This window comes from Paramormyrops kingsleyae, chromosome 2 (assembly GCF_048594095.1).
Source record: "Paramormyrops kingsleyae isolate MSU_618 chromosome 2, PKINGS_0.4, whole genome shotgun sequence".
Taxonomy (NCBI): domain Eukaryota; kingdom Metazoa; phylum Chordata; class Actinopteri; order Osteoglossiformes; family Mormyridae; genus Paramormyrops; species Paramormyrops kingsleyae.
In genome coordinates this window covers 34,977,013-34,997,010 of record NC_132798.1, presented here as the reverse complement: position 1 = coordinate 34,997,010, position 19,998 = coordinate 34,977,013, and the positions used below count along the sequence as shown (strand labels likewise).

Genomic DNA, 19,998 nt, shown 5'->3' with positions numbered 1-19,998 from the left:
ATTGTCTCATAGATGTTTTATTTGAAGCCTGGTTTACAGTATACTTCAGACAAATATAGTACAGGAAAGCTAATTTTACAACACATTTGTACAGTAAAAGGTCAAAAACAAAATGTCTGAGGTTAAGGTTATAAATAGTTTATTAAAAAATAAAAGGCAAGTTTCCCACCACAGCCGTGAGCACTACACGACTAACACACCTGTGTGCAGGACCCACCCCCAAGGGGGGGGGGGAGGGGGCAGGCAGACACTTCCTGGATCGTGGGTTTCAAGTATAACACCAAGGTGTGAGACACAGAAAGATGGACTTCTCTGGTAGAGAAACGCTACAATCGCACGGCTTTAGATGCACAAGTTAAACCCAGCAGCTTGAGGGACGACACACACAACATACGGCACGGAGGATTAACGTACAAACAAACGCCACGTCAAGTGCTCCTCTGTCTGTAAAGGCAGAAGGCTGAACCGTGTGCAAGTCCATCCCATTGCTGGTGGATATTCTGTTAAAAGACTAACATCCTGCTGCACAAGCAAAGTATTTTGGAATGAGAGAAGCAAGAGTGAGCGCTGACATTTAAAAAGTAGAATCAGTCTGAGGCTCAGAATGTTCAGTTAAAATCTCCCAGTTTTACTGAGCACCTCATCTATCGGTTGGACTGATCTGAACAAAATGGACACAGACCTTTCAGGATGAGGTCTGCTTTTCAATGTTTTTGTGTAAGCAGGTGATCATTTACACGCAACAGGTGAGGTATTTGAGCCAATGTATGTAAATTGCTGGGCTATGGTTTCCTTAAGTTCTGATCATTCTCTCCTGTGGCACCCTTGTGCTGTTTGAGCTGATAAAATGAGTCTGACTCTAGGTAAACTGAAAGAAACCACATTAAACCCACATGTACCAGTGGACAACCAGACAGGGAGAGCGGGGGGGGGGGGGGGGGGGGAAACGGTAGCTGCTATTCCGGTCTTTGTAAAGAAATGCTACTGAATATGTAATCCACAGTGGTGGTTTGCTGTCGCAACCTGTAATGCATTGTATCAAAACAAAAGTAACACTGCATCTCTACAATTCCTGACAACACCGAACTCCATCTACCACTTCAAACCAGCATACGACAGGATCTGGTGTTTGTTTATAGTAGCTGGGAACCTTGATCTTTGTTCTTTAAATTAAAAAAAAAAAAAAAACATGCAAATATTAATACTGATAGGGAGAAAAAAAAACAAAGTTAATGGCTCCAACTGTTAAATAGTAAAGGGAAGGCTGACAGGCAGTGCTTAGATGCTGTTCTCTTTGGTGGTGATGGTGACCAGCTGCTTGGCAGCCTTAGCGATGTCGTAGGCGCACTGGATGACCTGCTGGGTGACCAGCTGTGTGTCGGGCATCGTCCCCCCCTCTGGCACCGCTGCTGCCTTGCACTCGCACTGCAGCCGGAAGGCGCTGGAGGTGAGCAGGCGCAGGGAGCCCCGCACTGTCTCCGAGCGCGGCCTCTGTGGGGGTGTGGGCAGGGGGGACAGAATAAATACACTGTCACTGGGGACACCTGAATGAGCAAAGCTGGAGACTGCTCAATTTAGCTGACTAAACCTTTTCTACAACAATTTAACACTGCATTCCTTACACTAACCCCTTTGTGGCTGAACTGGAATAGAAAAAAAAATTAAAGCACAAATGCATCCAACATGATGCCTTACTGCTAACTAATGTTTTGCCAAAGGCCATGCATGATTGCAATTTGACAGTTTTTTTTTCGTCAGAGGGGCACTATTCCATCTGACTGTACATCCAGGCAGCAAAGAGTACCCCCTGCATGGGAAGTCAGCCCATTATACAGCACAGTCACACCATGGATAATTTAGCGGTGGCAGTCCATGGGAGGAAGGCAGAGTACTCAGTGGAAACCCCCAGAACAGGGAGAACATGCGCCGCCCCCCCCCCAGACACGCAAACTGCAGGTGGGACTCAAACCACCAAGCCAGGAGGCGAGGTAACAGCATTGCCCCCGGAGGATGTGCTGAAGGCGTTTCTAGACAGAGACAGGATGGGTGTCCACTGTGACCCGCCTACCTTGGGGAAGAGGGCAGCCATTTCCGTCACAGCCACATGTATTCTTTCTGAGCACGGTATGAAGCTGCAGGGAGGACAGTGGAGAGCAGCGGGGTTACGAGAGAGCACCGGGCACAGACGTCCGCTCCGAGGTTAGTGGGCAAACTCAAAACCTGCGGCAACAAACCAAGTGCACATTTCCTACCCAAACAACAAAACGGTTAGAACTGAGTGCAGGTATAATGCAGGAATGGAGTAAGAATACCGTGGAGGAAGGAGAGGGCTTCTCAAATCTATACTACACACACTGACATACTGAGCAGCTGACAGGAAGTACCTGAGAGGTCACACCCCCTTGGCTTTGCTTTGTGATACACAGGTGGGATGCTTTGAACTGATAGGTTTGCATTAAAAAAAGAACATAAAATGAACGTAAATTAGGGCACTTGATGAAGGATTAATTGAAGAGGGAGATGGGTCAGGGCATTAGATGAAGCCAGTAGTCATGCAGGGAGGACAGTGGAAGGGACCTGCTTATGTTAATATGCATCTTTTTACAGTCACTTTCAGCTGCTTAAGCTGATGCTTTCCTCCAGTGAGACTCCATGTTCACCCAGTTATACAGCTGGATATTATACTGGAGTAGTACTGGATAAATGGACCAGATTAACAGCAGGGCACCTCCTGGGACTTAAACTGGCAAAACTTGGGTTATAAGTTCATGCCCACTACACTGCCTGCAATTATCACTCGATAAGTAAACATTATTTAGATGCAGGAAATACACTTAAACCATGGAATGGAATGTCACACGAGGGGCCGAGTGTAAAGAGTGGGAGGGAGACACTGTGCCTGGGAGGCAGGGGCAGAGGCCAGAGTACCAGGAGGCCGGATCAGGCCGCTGGGGGCCCAGGGGTGCCAGGGGGGGGTCCTTCTCGACCCAGGGCACCAGGGTGCCGAAGCAGCCCAGGCTGTGCCTGAGACGACGGGGGCCCTCGCTCTCACGCTCACACGGTCTGCTCGGGGTCGTGGAGGACAGGAACCAGATAAACGTCACCTCAGACAGCCACATCACAAGGATGGGTCGGTGGTAGGGAGACGGGACAAGGAAGAGGGACAGGGTATGTACTCGAGTCAAACAGGAAAAAAAAAAAAAAAGTATGCCAAGAAAAGGAAGCAATATAGTTACAGCATGGATAAGTCAAAAGCAAAGAACACATGAGAAAAGAGGAAGAACTAAGCAGGAATGGAAGAGGGGCATAGATGGAACTTATGTGGGCCTGGGCACTGCAGTCACTGGGACAGTGTGTAGAGGGGCGCACAGCACCAACTCATCCTCTCCCCCCTTCACCTCTCGTGCTTGTTCTCCTGGGCGGCCCGCAGCAGCTCCTGGATGTTCTTTGTGATCTGCTCCGTCTTGCGGATGACGTCTTCGGTGCTGGGCAGGGTGGGGTCCGGCTCCACCTGCTCGTCGTCCGGCTCGGCGCTCCTTAGTTTGCCTCTCCGAATGAGCCTGTGGGGATCCGGGGTCCACAAACTCATCACAACCGGCAAACCGAAGCAGAGAGGGTTCCCCGATATCTACAACTTCCTTGTATTTCAATTCCGGTAGACCAATTCACTCATGTGCTGTTTGTACAAAACCAACAAATGAACTGCATGGGCAGGGATTATATCCAAAACCCACAGAAATGAATTAGATTCCATAAATGACAGAATGACGAGGCAAGGCAAGAAGAGGGCAGCTCAAGGACAGAAGAACGCTGCATCAGAGTCACAGCCACGGTGAGATGCCTACCCCGAATCTTCTGGCTCCACATTGTTGGCCGTGTTGTCATAGTCACTGTCCGGCATGCTGCTCTGCTTCTCCAGCTCGGAGGTCTAAGAGCACATGAGAAGACAGGGTAACAGGCAGTGACACGTTCCCAGAGTGCGTGTGCAGCTGACGGCAGCCCACGGCAATAGCCTCGCTTAGCTGTTTCCATGCAAAGTGCTGTGTTCTAACACAGGTGGATCCTTAAGAGAGCGGTGTGAAAAACCAATAGGTACAGACTGTAGCAAAAGGAGTCTGCAGGTCCACCTTAGAGAGCATTTCCCATTCCAGAACTTATTTTGGATGTCGTCTTTTGATATTTAAACAAATCAAGATTAAACATGGCAAAAAGAATTTGATGTGGGTGACAAAAACAGAACATAAGAGATAAATGCATCAAAAACTTTGCATGAAACAAGCAAACAAAAATAGCAACAGACAAACATGAACTTGATGTCATTATGGAAAAGCAGTTATGATTTTAAATGCCAGGGTTAGTTAAAGTTATCCAGGATCAAAGGGTTTATTTTTGTTTTTCCTTGAAAAGCGTTTGCCACTTAACACTCCTGAAATACCAAGTGCCGTTTGTCAAATTGGTTTTCAATCCTAGCAAATTATGCCTGTTTTTTTAATGCAACTGAAACTATAATAAGGACCCCCGATTTCCATATTGCATAAAGCAGACACGAGATAGACGATACATTTTCCTGAAATCCACACATACTGCTGGATCACGTCACTGCGATGCATCCAGTTGGACAAAAACTCTCAGCTCCCATCCAAAGCCCTGTTCAGCTCTTACAAACATACACCAAGCGAAGCAACACCTGGAAGTAAACTCCAAAACACTGACCCATTTTATTCAGCACTAATTAAGAAATGGTCTGAGATTCGTAGTTCATTCGATTTATGTCCATCGGTTCAATAACAGACGTTAAGTTTTGATTGTCACTACTGAGTCAAAGTTTTGAAGCAGCTTTGCTGAAATTCAATAGCAATCCGAGGACTAAACAGCACTCCGCTGCTTTGTGCCGAGCGCTAACCCATGGCAGCCAGCGCTAAGGCTCCTGCCTGAAGGGACAGAGACAGGGAGAGTCCTTGCCACACATACATACCCATCCACCAGGCTCAAACGCCCACACACTCCTCTTCTCATCTGCAGGCCTAGCAGTCGCTGCGTGCGCTAAAACGCAGGTGGGGCCGCGTGCCGGGTCCCGGACAACCCCACGAGCAAACTGCTCTAGGGTGCTTCGTCAACATACTCCACACATCCCAGCTCACAGCCAGCAGCGTGGCACAGCCAGCAGCGTGGCACAGCCAGCGAACCCAGCATGCTGACGAGAGTCTGCCTGGTGACCCCCGGCCAAAGTGTTTACACCATTCACATAGTGAAAACAAACCAAAATGAAGGAGAAAAAAAAAACAATATATGTGGAATATATAAAATTCATACATTTCCATGCAAAAAAAAAATATGTAAACAAAAGGGTTATTATGAAAATCTTGTTACCTCAAAATTAAATGCAAAATCAGAATCACAGCTTGGGAAACGTGTTCCAAAGGCTCAGAACCTTGTGACAGACATGCAGATGAGTACAAAAAAACAATAATAAAAAAAAAATCACTCTGCATGGAGAACCATCAGTGTCTTTAAAGACTGTAAAGGCAGCTAAAATGTCAGCGTGTATTAGACAGTGGGCAAAAAAGTGTGAGTTGTACATAACGTACAGTCCTTTGCAATTTTTGTCCAACACTTATGTATAACAAACAAACTTCAAAATAAAAGTCTCTAAACTCATTTAATTTGCTCCCATTGAAACAAGTACAAAATCACATTTCAGAAACAAACTGGACTGCATTTTTGTTTTTTGGTTACCAAACGCCCATTTCAAGGACAGCTTCACCAGAGACATTACACTTGGGGTACTTAACAGCACAATGAGTGTTAGACCTTCTCTTTGCGAGGTAAGTCAGGAAGCCCCAGCCCGTGCCATGATGCAGGGGTGTGCGTGATGGGGTGAGAGGGAGTGATGGAGAGATGCTCATGCAGCAGATGGAAAACAAGAACAGGGAGGGAGGAATGATGAAGAAAAGGAGCAGCTTCCTGTGAGGAAGAGGCCAGTTGAGGAGGTACTTAACCCTTTGTGTGGTCTCGTCCCGTGACCAGGAGAGGGTGGAGGGAAACGAGGGGAGGGATGAGGAGGTGACAAAAGCACCCCTCCCGATCTGGAAAGTGGTTCAAACCAAAATGCATGAAAAATGGTAACCCAGGAAGGGGAACTACACCATATATGACACCCCCTAAGCATTAAATCAGGATCCCCGGATAGCAGGGAACACCATGTACAACCTAAATAACATGGTATACACAGAAATAACACAAACAGGAAAAAAAACAAAAATACACTGCAGGAAAGCACATTAAATGTATATGAATAAGGAGATAGGAGAAATGAGGCTTTCAAGCCCACTGCAGGTGGCATTACTGTGTGCTCGCAATCACCACCTACTGTAAGCCAATGAGGAGTGATAAAGTAACCAACAAGTGGGATGTTCTGGAGAAAGCCTCAAAAGCCTCATTCTACCTATAGTGCAATCAGAGAATAATTACGCTACACAGAGGCTAAATGCATTGGGGGAGTGAAAAACATCTGAAAAATGAAAATGTACATAATGTCATGCATTTTAATGGGGAAAAAATAAAGCACAAAAGCAGTGGAAATGCTTGTAAAGGCATTTAATACTAATTACAAACTGCACAAACCTTCAGAATCCCTCAGATGGTCACACGCAGTTACATTAGGATCAGACTCCTATCATTTCAATATTTATGATTGCAAATTAAACGAAGCCCACTCAAAGAAAGAAAAACAAAAAAAAAACAAAAAAAAAAAACACAAAAACAGGGAGACTGACAGAGGTGGTTATGGCGAAAGTGGAGGTGTATAGGGTTTTTGGGATGGGAAAAGGACCCCCCCCATCCGGCTCCAGAGGGCTTATGGGATGGGACTATCCATGTGACGCATCCCTCCGAGCACTGGCTGCGTCTCCAGGCACTATACAGCCGGGCCACAACGCTCAGCGTTTAGTAACCAACAAGAGCTTCAAGGGCAACGGAAAGAGAGGGAGAGAGAGAGAGAGAGAGAGCGCTGCAGACAAGGAAGAAAGCAAGACAGAGGAGCAACACCATAGTAAGAGAAGAGAAGGCTTCTGGCTTGTCTTACTTACATGAGGTGGGAGGGGCTGCGGAGTGGAAACACTCTCTTCTGGGTAGGGGGCTTCTCCCTTGGGGAGATAGGGCTTCAGACCCGAGCCGGTCTCATACATAGACATGGGCCGGCTGCCGCGCACGGTTGGGCAGCGTTTCGGGCCTGCGGGGCCGGCGGGGTCGGGCTGCTCAGAACCACCGGGGGGGGCCTGATACGTATTGGCTGTGACCTGCCGCCTTAGAGACGTGTTCTCGCTTTGCAGTGACTGAAGCTGGAAGAGACGTTTGGCAAGACGTGGCTAAGAGGCGCTTTCGCAGTGAGCGGCCCTCCCCCCCCCCAGCTCTTAGAAGTAGACAAAAGGGGGGGGGGGGGGGGGGGGGGAATGGTGGCGGGTAAACTATTCTTAGAATATGTCTGTGTAGCACCACCACACCCCCGAAACATTCAACTACACTGAGTGACATACAGCCCCCATGCAGAAAGCTAACGTCGCATGTACCCCCCATCCAGTTCTGACTGTGCTGAGCATGAAAACAAAAACCAAACATCGTGGATCAAAGCAAGCAGAGAGCAGCAAGCAAGCCTGCTACTCCAGGAGCAGCACCAGAGAAAGACACTGCAGCAGGGGGCGCCTGCGAGCAGCGTTTGCAAGCTCTCAGGAGTCCGGGCTGAGGGGCCCACATGTCAGACAGGGACAGACTCGCAGCACTATTCCAACCGGAGAGGCACAGCCAGCCAGGGTGTGGCCCAGACCTGCTTGAGGGTCATCTTTGGACAGGTAAGCTGGGATGGGGCCACAGCATGTTATACCCCCATGGAGAGCAGAGGAGTGGTGGGTGTGGTCTATACCGTAGACTGCCCCTGTCCCCCCCCACCCTTCTCACAGACCTAAATCTGAGGGTCAGCATGATCAGTCTGTGCTTTTAAACCCTTTTCACTGATAAATACTTAGTTACTACAGAAAAGATTAAGACAATTCAAACTCTGCAAAGAAATAACACAGATAATCCATTATCAAAATTAACACACAAAGTAAAAATAAACCTTAAAAAAATCCTTCAAAGCCTACTGTTGCCAGCAGTTTCAGTTCCCGTTCTGCTTTTGACTGGGAACAACATCCTCCATCTCATCCCAGTCCATAGTCTGGTCTATTGCTTGAACAGGCAACTCTCGCATGCATTACGAGTCTGCGGACAGTCCCATGGTGCTCCGGTACGTGCCCTGCTTTCACTGCTTGTCTGACCTCACCATACGAGATGAATACAGGCCTCTCTTCCTGCTTTGATGCTAGACACGAACAACACCTGCTTGTGGGGAATTCCTAAGCCATCCATTACACAATCATCATTGAAAACAATGCAGTCCTGTCATCTGTGCAGCATTAAAAAAAAAAGAAAGAAAAAAGGAATTCATGTCTGCAAAACATTTCGGTAATGAACAAGGCTCTCATGAACATGGCCTCTGCTGCAGCCCACTACACTTTCACACTCTCCAGTCTATATGCAGAATGTAACCCATTATTAACCTTCCATATTTAAGCCAAGACCTCAGCCTGGGGAAAAAAAACATGACGCAAACAAACAAAAAAATAAATAAAATTAAGTGTTTGGACATCAAGTGTGCCATGTGACACTGTAGTCTAAAAACACTTGGACCTAAATACGCAAATTTTAGTGCAACACCCTTTAGCAATTTTAAATAACACACACACAAAAAAAAAAAACCTACGCAATTCGGCCAGATTAGGGCACGTGACGGCCAGCTTATCACATTACTGCCACACTGAACATCCCATTAGAAGAATGAAGATGGTAAAGGTGTGAACTAGACTGCGTGTGAACCATGCGGTGGCACCGAGGGGAAGGCTCCCCTGTGTGTGTTCTGCATCCTGATTAAGCTGAAAGCATTTCGTTTTTGCTAGGTACAGACATACTCTTTATAGGCTCATCTGCCTACTAGCCATGACGTCTATATCTCAGACAAACCCAGGTACAGGGGATGACGGGGCTAAAGCTATCCCCAGTACACACACCGTGTCCCAAAGCCCAGGGCTGAGCCTCCCCGCCCGCCACGGTGTGCGGCCCGCCCTGCGGCTACGTGTCCCTGCCGCCGTTGGTCTGCGTGGCCCGGTGCTGGCTCCCTGCCGATACCTTTTTCTGCATGAGCCGCAGCTCCTCGCTCAGGCTGCTGTTCACCTTCATCAGCTGCTTAATCTTGGCCTCTGAGGCTGACAGAGCATTCTTCACCTCCAGGAACTCCTGCACTGTGATGGGCCCGTCCGACAGGTCTGAGTCCACGCTCTGCAAGGGCAGAGACGTTCTGCTGTGAGCCTCCTCTGACTGCCTCTGAAGGGCTGTCCCATGTTTAGCACCCCGTACATTGACCCCTGTGGGGGGGGGGGGGGGGGGAAAAAAGAGTACCTTGGTCCGGTTTCCTTTCCCAGTAGGAGCATCCGGATCTGTGTCCTCGTCCGATGCCACACTGTCATAGTCCGGCTGGTCATTGTCCTGGCCTTCGCTTCCATGCCTGCTGCTCACGCTCTTCAAAATTAGCTCCACATTTTCTACGAGGGACAAAGGACCGTCACCAAGAGCACCACTAGAATGAGAGACATGCCCCATGTCACGCTCTCCGGCCTCACCTTTGGGACTGGTGACTGAGCTCCCCTGCTGCCGGCGTTTGGCGTCGCTCAAGATGTCGATGACAAGCGTCGCAAACTCGTGCGCATTGAACCTGGCGAGTTTCTGTCGTCCCTGAGTAAACAAAGAGGCCAAACTAATGATCTAGTCTCATAGCGGAGCACTATATACAGAGAACATGATCATCTGGTTTCCTTAAGGAACTGGAACGGGGGGCGGCTTGCCTGATTTCTTGTTGACGAGTACTCTGGGTTCACAGGAAGGAAAGGCACCACTGTTGTTTCCGTCACCAGGGTACTGTGGTTCTGAGTGGCCAGCCATACTATAAACAACAAAAACAAACTTACACACCGCTACCCATTTGACCGGCAGTATCGCACATATTGATTATACACTTTATTCCTGCCCTAGGAGCTCTTATAAATGACAGCGTTGGGCTTTAGTTACCTGGCTGTCATTTTAATCGCGCTCCCTGAAAGAGGAGGGTGTGGTTGCTCTTCCACACCTCAAGCTGTGCCGTAACAGCACGAGCCATCCGTTTTATACTCACCGGCGTCTGTCTCCCTCCTGTCCACCTCGTCGTACACGTCCATCGCCAGCTCTTCAAAGAGGTGATTGCTGAGCTGCAATTTATTAAATAGTGAGAGCAGATGACAGGTTTGATGCAGAATAAAACTGTTGCTATTTCGTCTACGAGATGAATATCAAGTATGTGACGTAGCTGTAAGTGATTGTTACAGAGGTTGCAGACAGCACTTTCCAAACTGTAGCCTTCACCCATACAACTCCCTATAGCTCTCAGTTCATAGCACTTTGTGTTCATCGCACAGAAAACATGACAAAGAAAAGTCACTTACAGACTGGAGCTTTTTTTTTGCAGCTTTTGCCAATTCCGATAAATCCTGACTGCTGCAGATAGAATTAGTTAAAAAAAAAAAAAAAAAATAGAGTGAAAAACGAGCAAGAAAAGGCAAGAAATACCCAATGAAACTCCCAGCAAATACTCACACATTTCTTATCCATCCAAAGGATGCGACAAAAAGAAAAGGGGTATTTTATAAAGATGGCACAATATCAGGTTCTGTTCAGCTAAAAGCTGAGTCACATCAAAAGAAACATGATCTGTTGCTACAGGTCACACATTCAGATATTTTTAGCATCCAGAACAGTGAATCCCTTAACATGCAGTAATATTCTCAACATTTCCTTTCAGGAAGGTTCAAGACCCCTCCTGGGGTGACATATCAAAGCTGACTTAACCCCTCAGCCAAGCAGTCACCCTAAACAGATTCCTGCCGTGACTATATGCCCTGTGCCTTACCTGTCGGCCATCTGGGGGATAATGAAGTGCTGTCCATTTTTGTGATCTGAAAGAAGTGGAGGATGAAACACAGGTCAGCCCACAGGGGAGCAGAGGGGCACAAAGTGCAGCGTTTGACTGGGCGTCCCCTCCTTGCTCACCTGGTTTCCTCCCACACAGGTAAAACGCCAACCTGTCTGTAAGCTCATACTGAATCTCCACCAGCCTGTCGGCCAAGTCATGGTGCCCTGCTTGTCTGAAATGAAACAATTACGAAACATTATGTCTTTCACAAACAGCCAACATCCCAGATCTGCACATATAAACTCATCTCACAGGAAGTACTTCAGCACGCTGTCCGCCCAATCGAAAAGCACATACCTTGCATAGTCGATTGGCGTTTTGCCGTTGCTGTCCGGAGCCCCTGGGTCAGCACCATAAACCGTAAGCAGCTCTACCTGGGAGACTTGGCCTGCCTTGGCAGCCACGTGCAGTGGAGTGTTCCCTTTTTCCTGGGGGCGTGGTCAGGGGCGGGGGCAGGGCAGGGAGCCATGAGCCTCCACATCACATCTGTAGCACCTGATTCAGCTGCACATCCACAGATGCTAAAGGGGACCTGAATGTGCCACTCTGGCTGTAACCTCAGCTACCATGTCAGGCTCCCTGAAATGAGGGCTTTGAAACCAAAACTGATCATTTTTCATAATCTCCTTACTGTTGATCCTCTAACACAACAGCACTTTCAACACACAGCTCTTTGAAGATAATCATTTATCCAGGATTCAGTTAAGACAATTAAGGATTTCTTTTTGCCAGGTTTCTAATATGGCTTGCATTAATTGTTTTTGAGACCTTTCCAGCTGTATTTCAGCCATCAGAACCAATACAATAGGTTGAAGAATCAGCCCAGTCAAGACGTGTTCAGAGCGAGCTAGGAGGGTGTCAGTAGTTACACAATTTACTGACTCACGTCAACATGCAGAAAGCACAGGAAAAACATTTAACTGAAAGGTAGACTAAAGGATCAGAAACCATATAGCACCTCTACTCAAGATGCCTCCCATGAATATATTTTATTGATTTATGTCTGCTCTTTCTGCGAAGAATCACTCAGACTGTATTTTTGTTCATTGATTTGGCACAGCTTTCCATTTCCTCAGTAACACGTTAGCACCTGTTATGCATTCATGAAGATCTTTTGAGTTGACCAGTCCATTAGCAGGGCCGCTAACCTCCACAGGTCTCCACCAACGCTATACTAATCGAGTTTTTAACCCACTTGTTACTATTTTGGCTGATAGCTCACATGACCGGAAGTTACAGAGCTGCGATTCCGAGATAAGTGGGTTTTTTTTTTTTTTTTTTTTATTGATAGACCATGTGACTAGATACATGTGACTTCTGCAGTGCTCTTACCGGGTGGAAGAAATTGGCCTGGGCTCCCAGGGACAGTAACCTCAGACACGTCTCCAGATTACCAGTTCGCACACTCGAGTGTAATTGCTGTGGATGACAACATCGTAAACAGGCATTTTACTTCCAGCTCAAATTCCAGGCTTGGGAACCTAACAGCTTATGCTTAAAAGGACTAAAGTTACAGGAAAAAGACTTGCACTGCCCTCCTCCCCCACCTTGCTGAGGTCCTTGGCCGTAAAGCTGTCATCATCTCGGCACGGCATGCGATGGACAAACGCAAGCATTTGGTATTTGGCTTTTATAAACTCCGTTTTGTTTGGGCTGTGGACAGACAGAAAAGAGTAAGGCGAAAAGATCGATTTGATGACAGATACCACCCTCTTAACATCTTCCCTTTTTCTGCCACGCAACAAACTGGGCCGAAGTGCAGGGCCCGTCACACACGCATGCAAGCGGGGGGAGGGGGAGGACATACTGCACTTTGTCCTGAGGGATGGCCTTCCGCTTCCCGCTCATGACGGAAGCTGGGTCCAGCAAAGAGTGCTCCCATATTGAATTTGCCCCATTGTTGTATAGCATCTGAACCATCTGGGAGCGAAGAAGAAAAAGAAGAAAAAAAAACTTCTCTATAATGTCCTGGAAGATGTACACTGGCCATTTCAACCTCACAGGCAGACAGGAGTGTTTGCAATTATAAAACCATCAACAGGAACGTCTGCAGCAATATCACATTACAACACTATCCTTTAAGAACGCCAGATTAAATAAACAAGCTAATTATCCTGTGCCACAAAATGCAATCTCTCAGAAAACCATTCACCAGGCAAGCTTCGGTCTTCAATATACAATCAACAGTACAATGCTACACATAACTGACTACAGACTTCTCAAAGAAAGCCCCTCCAAAACAGTCATTACAGTAAAACTAACAAATGCTGATGCAACTGTCAGTGAAGATAGAGACTGCCCAGAAGTAGAAGTGCTCATTTATCTGGAAGAGATGGGGACAGCGTAGGTCAGAAGCTTACCTGCAGCTGAGTGGGTGGCCAGGGCGTGTGTGTCAGGTGGCGAACCTGCGAGCTGTGGCGGCCCAGGCTCCGGTGGACGCTGCAGCACTCGTCGCATATCAGCACGCCTCGGTTCACGGACGCCCAGCGAGGTTCTGCCCAAGGGCAACAGATGCAGCACAGACATTTGGTACATGTTACCGGCACTACACAGGGCCTTCCTAGTGCAAACGCTCTCGGCTTAGGGGTCAACTAGAGAGATCCCCACTATGACATCACACTAGGCAAAGAAATAGATAAACCAACAGTGAAACTGGGCCACAAACACACTTTCATTCTTTCTTGCAGTATCAATGACTAGACTGGACTAGCTTTGATCTGACTTTTCTTTCTGTTAAAGTGTTCCTCAGTTCAGAGGCATGGAAGGTAATTTCCTTTAGCATCACCGAGTATAAAAACACTCAGCTTGAGAGTGAGCCAGCCAACCTAAGTCAATAACACATTACAATCCACAATAATATCAAGTACAATCAATATTCTTAGAAAGATTTTCAGGAAATCCCTGAAATACATAAGACCATTTGTAGTGTGCCGGTGCATAATGGATTCCAGTTACGGAAGAACAATCCTTTGTTTTGGAACAAAATTATATTAAGGCTAGGAAATATCTTTTAAAAAATTTATATTTTAAAATATCTGGAGAAACATCAATATTGAGTTATCGAACGCCAACCCCCCTAAATTCAGAAACATGTACAGTATATAGTCAACAGCTCTATATTAATTTATTGAATTATTTTTTTAATGCAAACAGAATGTGCAAATGTGATGGGTCATGAAGTTCATTAGCCAATGATCAAATTTGCCAAATGGGGCGTGGGGGGAAAATTTAGCCAAAGCTATGGAAGGGGGGGGGGATAGAAGGGGACATAGAGGGGGGGGAAAAAAGTTCTTTAATGAGGTGTGAGGTTTCACAATACTTTTTGGATTACTATTAATAACTGCACTGTGTCCATCCAGCACAAAAGGCAGAATAAATTATATGGGCATGTCCAGCAGAGTGTGCTTTAAGCATTAGACTACGGGGGACAATGAACACCATTTAACCTTCAGATTATTTATTTTGATAGGTATTCCATTCACTACCAGCGACTATAAGCGAGCAACAGGCGAACAATGTGAAGTGCACATGCAAACAAACAAATATTAAAGTTCATACTCGAAGTGTGGAAAACCAAGAGGTGGTGCTTGCTTTTGTTGAAAGAAAATACATTCAGACACTGAATTGCAAATATAAATCTAAAAAAATTACTGTGGTGTCGGAGTTAAGGTTTAAACCTGAACTGGAATACCTCTCTGGTATTCACACTTGAAGAATTATATGAATTAGGAATATGTGAATCAATACTGAAATATCGATTCTTTTGATCTGAATGTTTTAATTTTAAGAATTGATTCTAAAGTTACAATATCGATTATCAAGTAATTTAAACATTTACATGCTGGGCAGGGTTATCCATTCTTATCAACTATTATTCTACCTTTGAACTTTGAATGGACACAATGCAAGGATTAACATGTAGAAAAATACATAATCTAAAAAATTAAATGGCATGCATTGTTTTCCATCAACTATACTAGAGTAAAAGCTTTGCAAGATCTCAGAAAACAACTATTGTTTATCTCCTCCCAGGTCCTCTTAAAGGGCTCATAAGAAATGTGTACAAAAATACAAGACGTCATGTTTTTTGGGATCTGCATTATTTCTCAGTATGGGACAGCATGCAAACTGCAATAGACAACATTCAAAATGAATGAACAGCCTAGTCTAATTTATCTAAAAACTGTCAGTGGTGCTAAATTTTTTAATCTAAAGTTTTGGTTATAGCCTACGAAGTCCACTCCCTCCCCGTAATTGAAAGGAGCTGCAAATAAGGGATTTGTAGCTAGGCTATGAAGGCTGTCAGCAATTTCCTTATCTTTAAAAGGAATTAACATTGGTAAGTGCTTGACCATCCACATAAGTTGGGAAGCTCAATATCCCAACCGTGAAGTTCCGCTTGAACAGCTGACTTCCTGGTTGCTGAGTAGAAGTTGGTAATGTGACATTGAACTTCCGTCTTACAAAAACAGCCAACACATTACTGCAATGGGCAAAGCTTGTGAAACACTGCACTATAATAGTCTTTTTAACATTGAATCGAAAAAGTAGGCTAGAAGGGTGGATTGAAAGCCAAATCTCAAATTCTTGAGTTACATTGCTTTGTGTGAAGCCTAAGCCTACATCCCCGATAAAGATGATAATTAGTTATTGTCAGGTACTAAAACTGGGATACTTGTCTCATATCGTTGATTACCGATATCGTCATCATCCTATCGCCCAGCACTAGTTATATTAGTGTATTCCATGATATTTTTAATTCTCATCTACATTCCCTAGCAGATTCCCTATCCTGCTTTTCACTCAGAAGCACAAGAAGCATTTAAAACAAAAAGAGCAAAAGCTCAGCATAAAGATAAGGCAGCACCATTATGAAAAACTATGCTTCTTGCTTTCAGTCTTCCACAGTATAATACACTGTGCAATATGTTAATGCTCACAAAACATATGACCAGGCAAACCAGAACAAACTTAAGGGAACATACCTGTACATGGAGAAATAGATTACAGAATCAGCTTTACACCTAATATTCAGAAATGTTACTGAATGCAAATGCTTGCTGCACCAGGACTTCTTACGCAAAACAGTGCAATTGATATAGTGAGGATTGAAGCAAATAGACCTCCAGACCCTAATCTACTGCACTAGGCTATGGCACTTCCTGACAGTGCTCTTAACACTCATAAGAAATATTCACAACCCATCTGTCTGCCACTTCTCTCTTCACACTAGGACATGAAGCTAGGCCACAGCCAAATAGCTGTTAAAAACTTCAGAAACACTCAACACAGCACAAACACCTCAAGTCTACAGCAAGTTTTTATGCCACCAAAACTCCAAAACAGCTTAAAACCAAAATAAAAAACATTATGGCATCTATATACACGCCATCGTATCAATACATTACATTAAATGTCAAGTTCAAAATTCTCAGTTTTTCCATCACTAAACAATACAGATGGGAAGCATAACCTCATTTCCTTCTTTGGGCAGCTTTCACAGCACAATACAATCAAGCTTATTCACAAGGCTCTCTCTTGAGGCACTGAGCACAAATTGCATACAAGGCTCGGGACCATCCCTGCTTGTAACGGTGATGTCACACACCATGAACATACTGCCAGAGCTCTCATTTGTGCAGGGTGGGACATAGCTGTTCAGATTACAGCACAGATGATTGGGGTTCTTAGAGCTGGCAGCTGATGATTCTAGCAAGCACAGGGCTTAGGCTGATCACAAGAGCTAAAAGAGCTTGCAAAAGTATTCTCCGGAGTTGGCCGAAGTACTTCTGCATACACAGATTTATAGGATATTTCACAGACAGAAACATTGGAGAGGGTTTTTTAGACAGGAAAGTTAACTGGAGATGAACTTAATAAAGATCTTCACATGACACTGTACTGCGGGATTCCTTAAGTCCATCAGGCTGCTACAGCCTCACACCACCATTTAAACCAGGGCAACCCACAAATCCATATTCACATCTTCATTCAGCAGACAGAAATGCATGCATACACCTAGATATTTTAAAAATACCAGAAACAAAGATCAAGCAGATTAAAATAAGATTTTGTGCAGACAGACAGACTTAAGTCAAGTCATTCTTCAAGTTGTACAGTAATACAAACTGTGAGCTGTGAATTTATATTGGTTTATTTTTAAACACAGTCCAATTTACGATGCTGTCCATGGACAGCTCTGGTGTGGAAACAACCACCTGCGAAAGGCCACAAAACGGGCAGCGTTCGCTTCCCATTACAGAGTCAGCAGCGGCAGCTGAAGCAGCCTGTCACCTGCCCTGCAGGTCTGAGGCTCTTCCTTCCTGCTGGCGCGAGAGCTAGAGAAAAACAAGATCCTCCCCCCCCCTTCCTGTATGTTGCACCCCAGCTGCTCAGAGCAAGACAGCTGCAGGGACGAAGCGAGGCCATAGAAGAAAGCCAGAACCCCTAACTCCAGACTAGCCTCTGCTTTGTGCTTGTGCTGGAGGGAGGATAATAGGGAAGCATTTGTATGCTACTGATCTAAATTAGTCCCAAATGCCCTTGCTCCTCATTCCATGAATCGATCACTAACGGTTTCAGTGGCTTGCTGACCTATTACTGTGCTGCATTTTGAACCTCACATAACGGCAGTGATCCGGAACTACTGAAGACCGATATATTGTTAAGCAGTACCTATTTATATAGCTTCTACACTTGAATATATAACGTTAAAAATATTACAATACAAATAACAGTGCTACTTCTGGTACTACCCCTTCCTGGACTGCAAAGTGTTGCATGCACAAAGATAAAACTACTCTGAGGATTAACATGACCTGCCAACATTACAGGAGTGCCATTGTTTCTCTCCCTGGATTGTCCCCATCAAGACACTCATCTTCAGTTCTTTTGTTGTTGTTGTTGTTGTTGTTGTTTTAGCCCTGAATCAGGTCATCTTCAGCTTTTTCAGACACATACAGGCCAGATAGGGCACAGAGCATGGTTTGAACTCACTGCTATTACATTCTGTGCATCACCTGTGACATGACACCACACTGGTACAGCCAGTCTTTCTTGTCTTCATTTCAGTTCCCTTTTTCATTTATAGTTCACACACCACTATGAACCACTGTGCAAGCTTGGTACATCACCAGCGCTGCAAGAAAATTGTGCATAAGGAGACCACAGGAAGAAACTGGTCCAATACCATTGTCTGTCAAACTCTGGGAGGCCACACCACACTTCCAGCAGAAAAAGTGGATCTAAAGCCAAAACAATAGAGAATCCCAGCTCGCCATCCTGTTATTTTTCCTTTGTGTCAACAAAGATCACAGCCTCATTTTAGAACCCAGATATATATGGAACAGGGGGCCACGCTCACATGCACAAGCCCAACCACTTATTTTAATATATACCAAAATTCATGCGTGACAGCTAATTTTCATCTACAGAAACCGTTTCCGGCACGTCGATTTTACGATTTACAGTAACATGAAGCTCTCTAAATATTCGCCCTCAGGGGGAATCGGCAGTGGGGACCGGCACAGCAATTCTACTGTTCGTAGACAGCCACAGCATTATGGGAAATTCACGCAAGCTCCTGTATGTTTCTTTATTCCCTTTTATCTTCTGGTAGTCTATTTGCATTAAGCTACACTAGCAACAGTAGCTCCGTTACGCTGCGTCGTGTCTTCAAACGGGCCGAAAAGTCGCGTCAGCTACACAATTCTGATGTGTCCGCGGGGAACATAAAATCTGACAGGTGCACTCTGCTTTCGGTGCTTCAGGAGCCAAAAGCAAGCGCCTGGTGGATTCTTTTACAAAGATATAAAAAATAAGTGTCAGTTATAATATAATGAGGGCTTCATATTTCCCACTGCTGACCACTGCATTGCTTACTTCCCCTTTTAAACCGCCGTCTAGAGTATCCGTTTTCACAATCTTAACTATTATTTTATTATGTATTTAGTATCACAACATGCAGGTAAAAAACGCAACTGACATTTACACCACGAAAATAATAATACAAAAACTTCGCGCGAAGAGCTGACAGAACTTGATAAGATCGCCTCCTGACCACAGTCGACCCGGGCACCAAGGCGTCATGACATACAAGAAATAACGTTTCTGCTCCGTTAAAGTAGTAATTGTTTAATTCGACTGAACTGCATGCGAACATTTATGATGCCAATTCTGAGACTAACTAACAGTAATAGCATAATTAGCATGCGGTGGCATGTAGCGCCCACCTCGCACAGCTGACGGCTGCTCGACAGCCGTGCGCCGCTGGGGTCGCCGGTGCCCCCCACGGAAACGTTCCCGGAGGGCCGAGCCTTAGGGGTCCCAGGAAGCTTAGCCGCCAAAGCGGTCCTTTTAGCGTGCAGTCGGCAAGTCGCCACTTACCCGGACCGCTGCAGTCGGCGCAGACCTCGCTGTTCCGGACCCGTTTCGACATCCTTCCCCCCGCCCCCTAAAAAAGGCCTTTAAAGGTTTTTTCCTTAAGAAAAACAAACTTGCCTTATTTATGCAGTCATATGATAGCTACGGCATGTGGGAACATATCCCGATTTAAGTCCAGCGTGCAACGCGTAAATTATACTAGTTAGCAACAGATAGTTTTATATATTTTTCCACCCGCTCTTTTTGTATTGTACTGCACGAGCAGAAAGCCAACAGCTGCGACAAGACGGAAACTCCAACCGACGACAACTGCTGCGGAGACCTAGTTCATCCCGGAAAGGAAATTACGGAATATACGTAACGTAAAGTGTAGACCACAGCCGGAAGCTGCGCTAAATCTCTACGATGCCTTTGATAGACAGGACTGTACAGAGTCCTGGGTCAAGAACCTCTGTAGCGGTATTCTTCAAACGATATACGACTTTAATTCCCGTCCTGTGCCCTTATTGGGTGTTCTGAAATTT

The 19,998-nt window shown here is 45.6% G+C and overlaps 1 protein-coding gene across 11 annotated transcripts; it reads right to left on the bottom strand.

Moving 5' to 3' along the window:
- Position 1: 1 nt before the first annotated feature.
- On the bottom strand, positions 2 to 19,933 carry git2a (G protein-coupled receptor kinase interacting ArfGAP 2a). Of its 11 annotated transcripts, none has more exons than XM_072709029.1 (22): positions 19,478 to 19,933; positions 13,453 to 13,586; positions 12,900 to 13,012; positions 12,640 to 12,745; positions 12,425 to 12,511; positions 11,390 to 11,520; positions 11,170 to 11,264; positions 11,030 to 11,075; positions 10,566 to 10,617; positions 10,259 to 10,331; positions 9,933 to 10,030; positions 9,711 to 9,822; positions 9,490 to 9,632; positions 9,220 to 9,369; positions 7,089 to 7,340; positions 6,000 to 6,086; positions 3,846 to 3,928; positions 3,399 to 3,560; positions 2,900 to 3,063; positions 2,385 to 2,441; positions 2,069 to 2,132; positions 1,354 to 1,491 (listed from the first exon to the last, which is right to left on the bottom strand). In XM_072709029.1, exons 1-21 carry the CDS (start codon positions 19,527 to 19,529, stop codon positions 2,095 to 2,097), a joined length of 2,235 nt encoding a protein of 744 aa, XP_072565130.1. In that variant the 5' UTR covers positions 19,530 to 19,933; the 3' UTR covers positions 1,354 to 1,491; positions 2,069 to 2,094. The 11 variants fall into 11 exon arrangements, 8 of the variants coding, with proteins under 8 accessions (XP_072565136.1, XP_072565129.1, XP_072565132.1 ...); XR_011989280.1 differs by having other exon boundaries at positions 1,437 to 1,491; positions 2,929 to 3,063; positions 19,478 to 19,932; XR_011989278.1 differs by having other exon boundaries at positions 1,407 to 1,491; positions 2,069 to 2,441.
- Positions 19,934 to 19,998: the final 65 nt, after the last annotated feature.

Coding starts and splice junctions, on each gene's coding strand:
- git2a (XM_072709035.1), bottom strand. CDS start 19,529: ATGTCGAAACGGGTCCGGAACAGCGAGGTCTGCGCCGACTGCAGCGGT. Junction 11,076..11,169: donor CCTGTGTGGGAGGAAACCAG/GTGAGCAAGGAG, acceptor CACTTCTTTCAG/ATCACAAAAATGGACAGCAC. Junction 3,067..3,398: donor CAGGAGAACAAGCACGAGAG/GTGAAGGGGGGA, acceptor CACGACCCCGAG/CAGACCGTGTGAGCGTGAGA.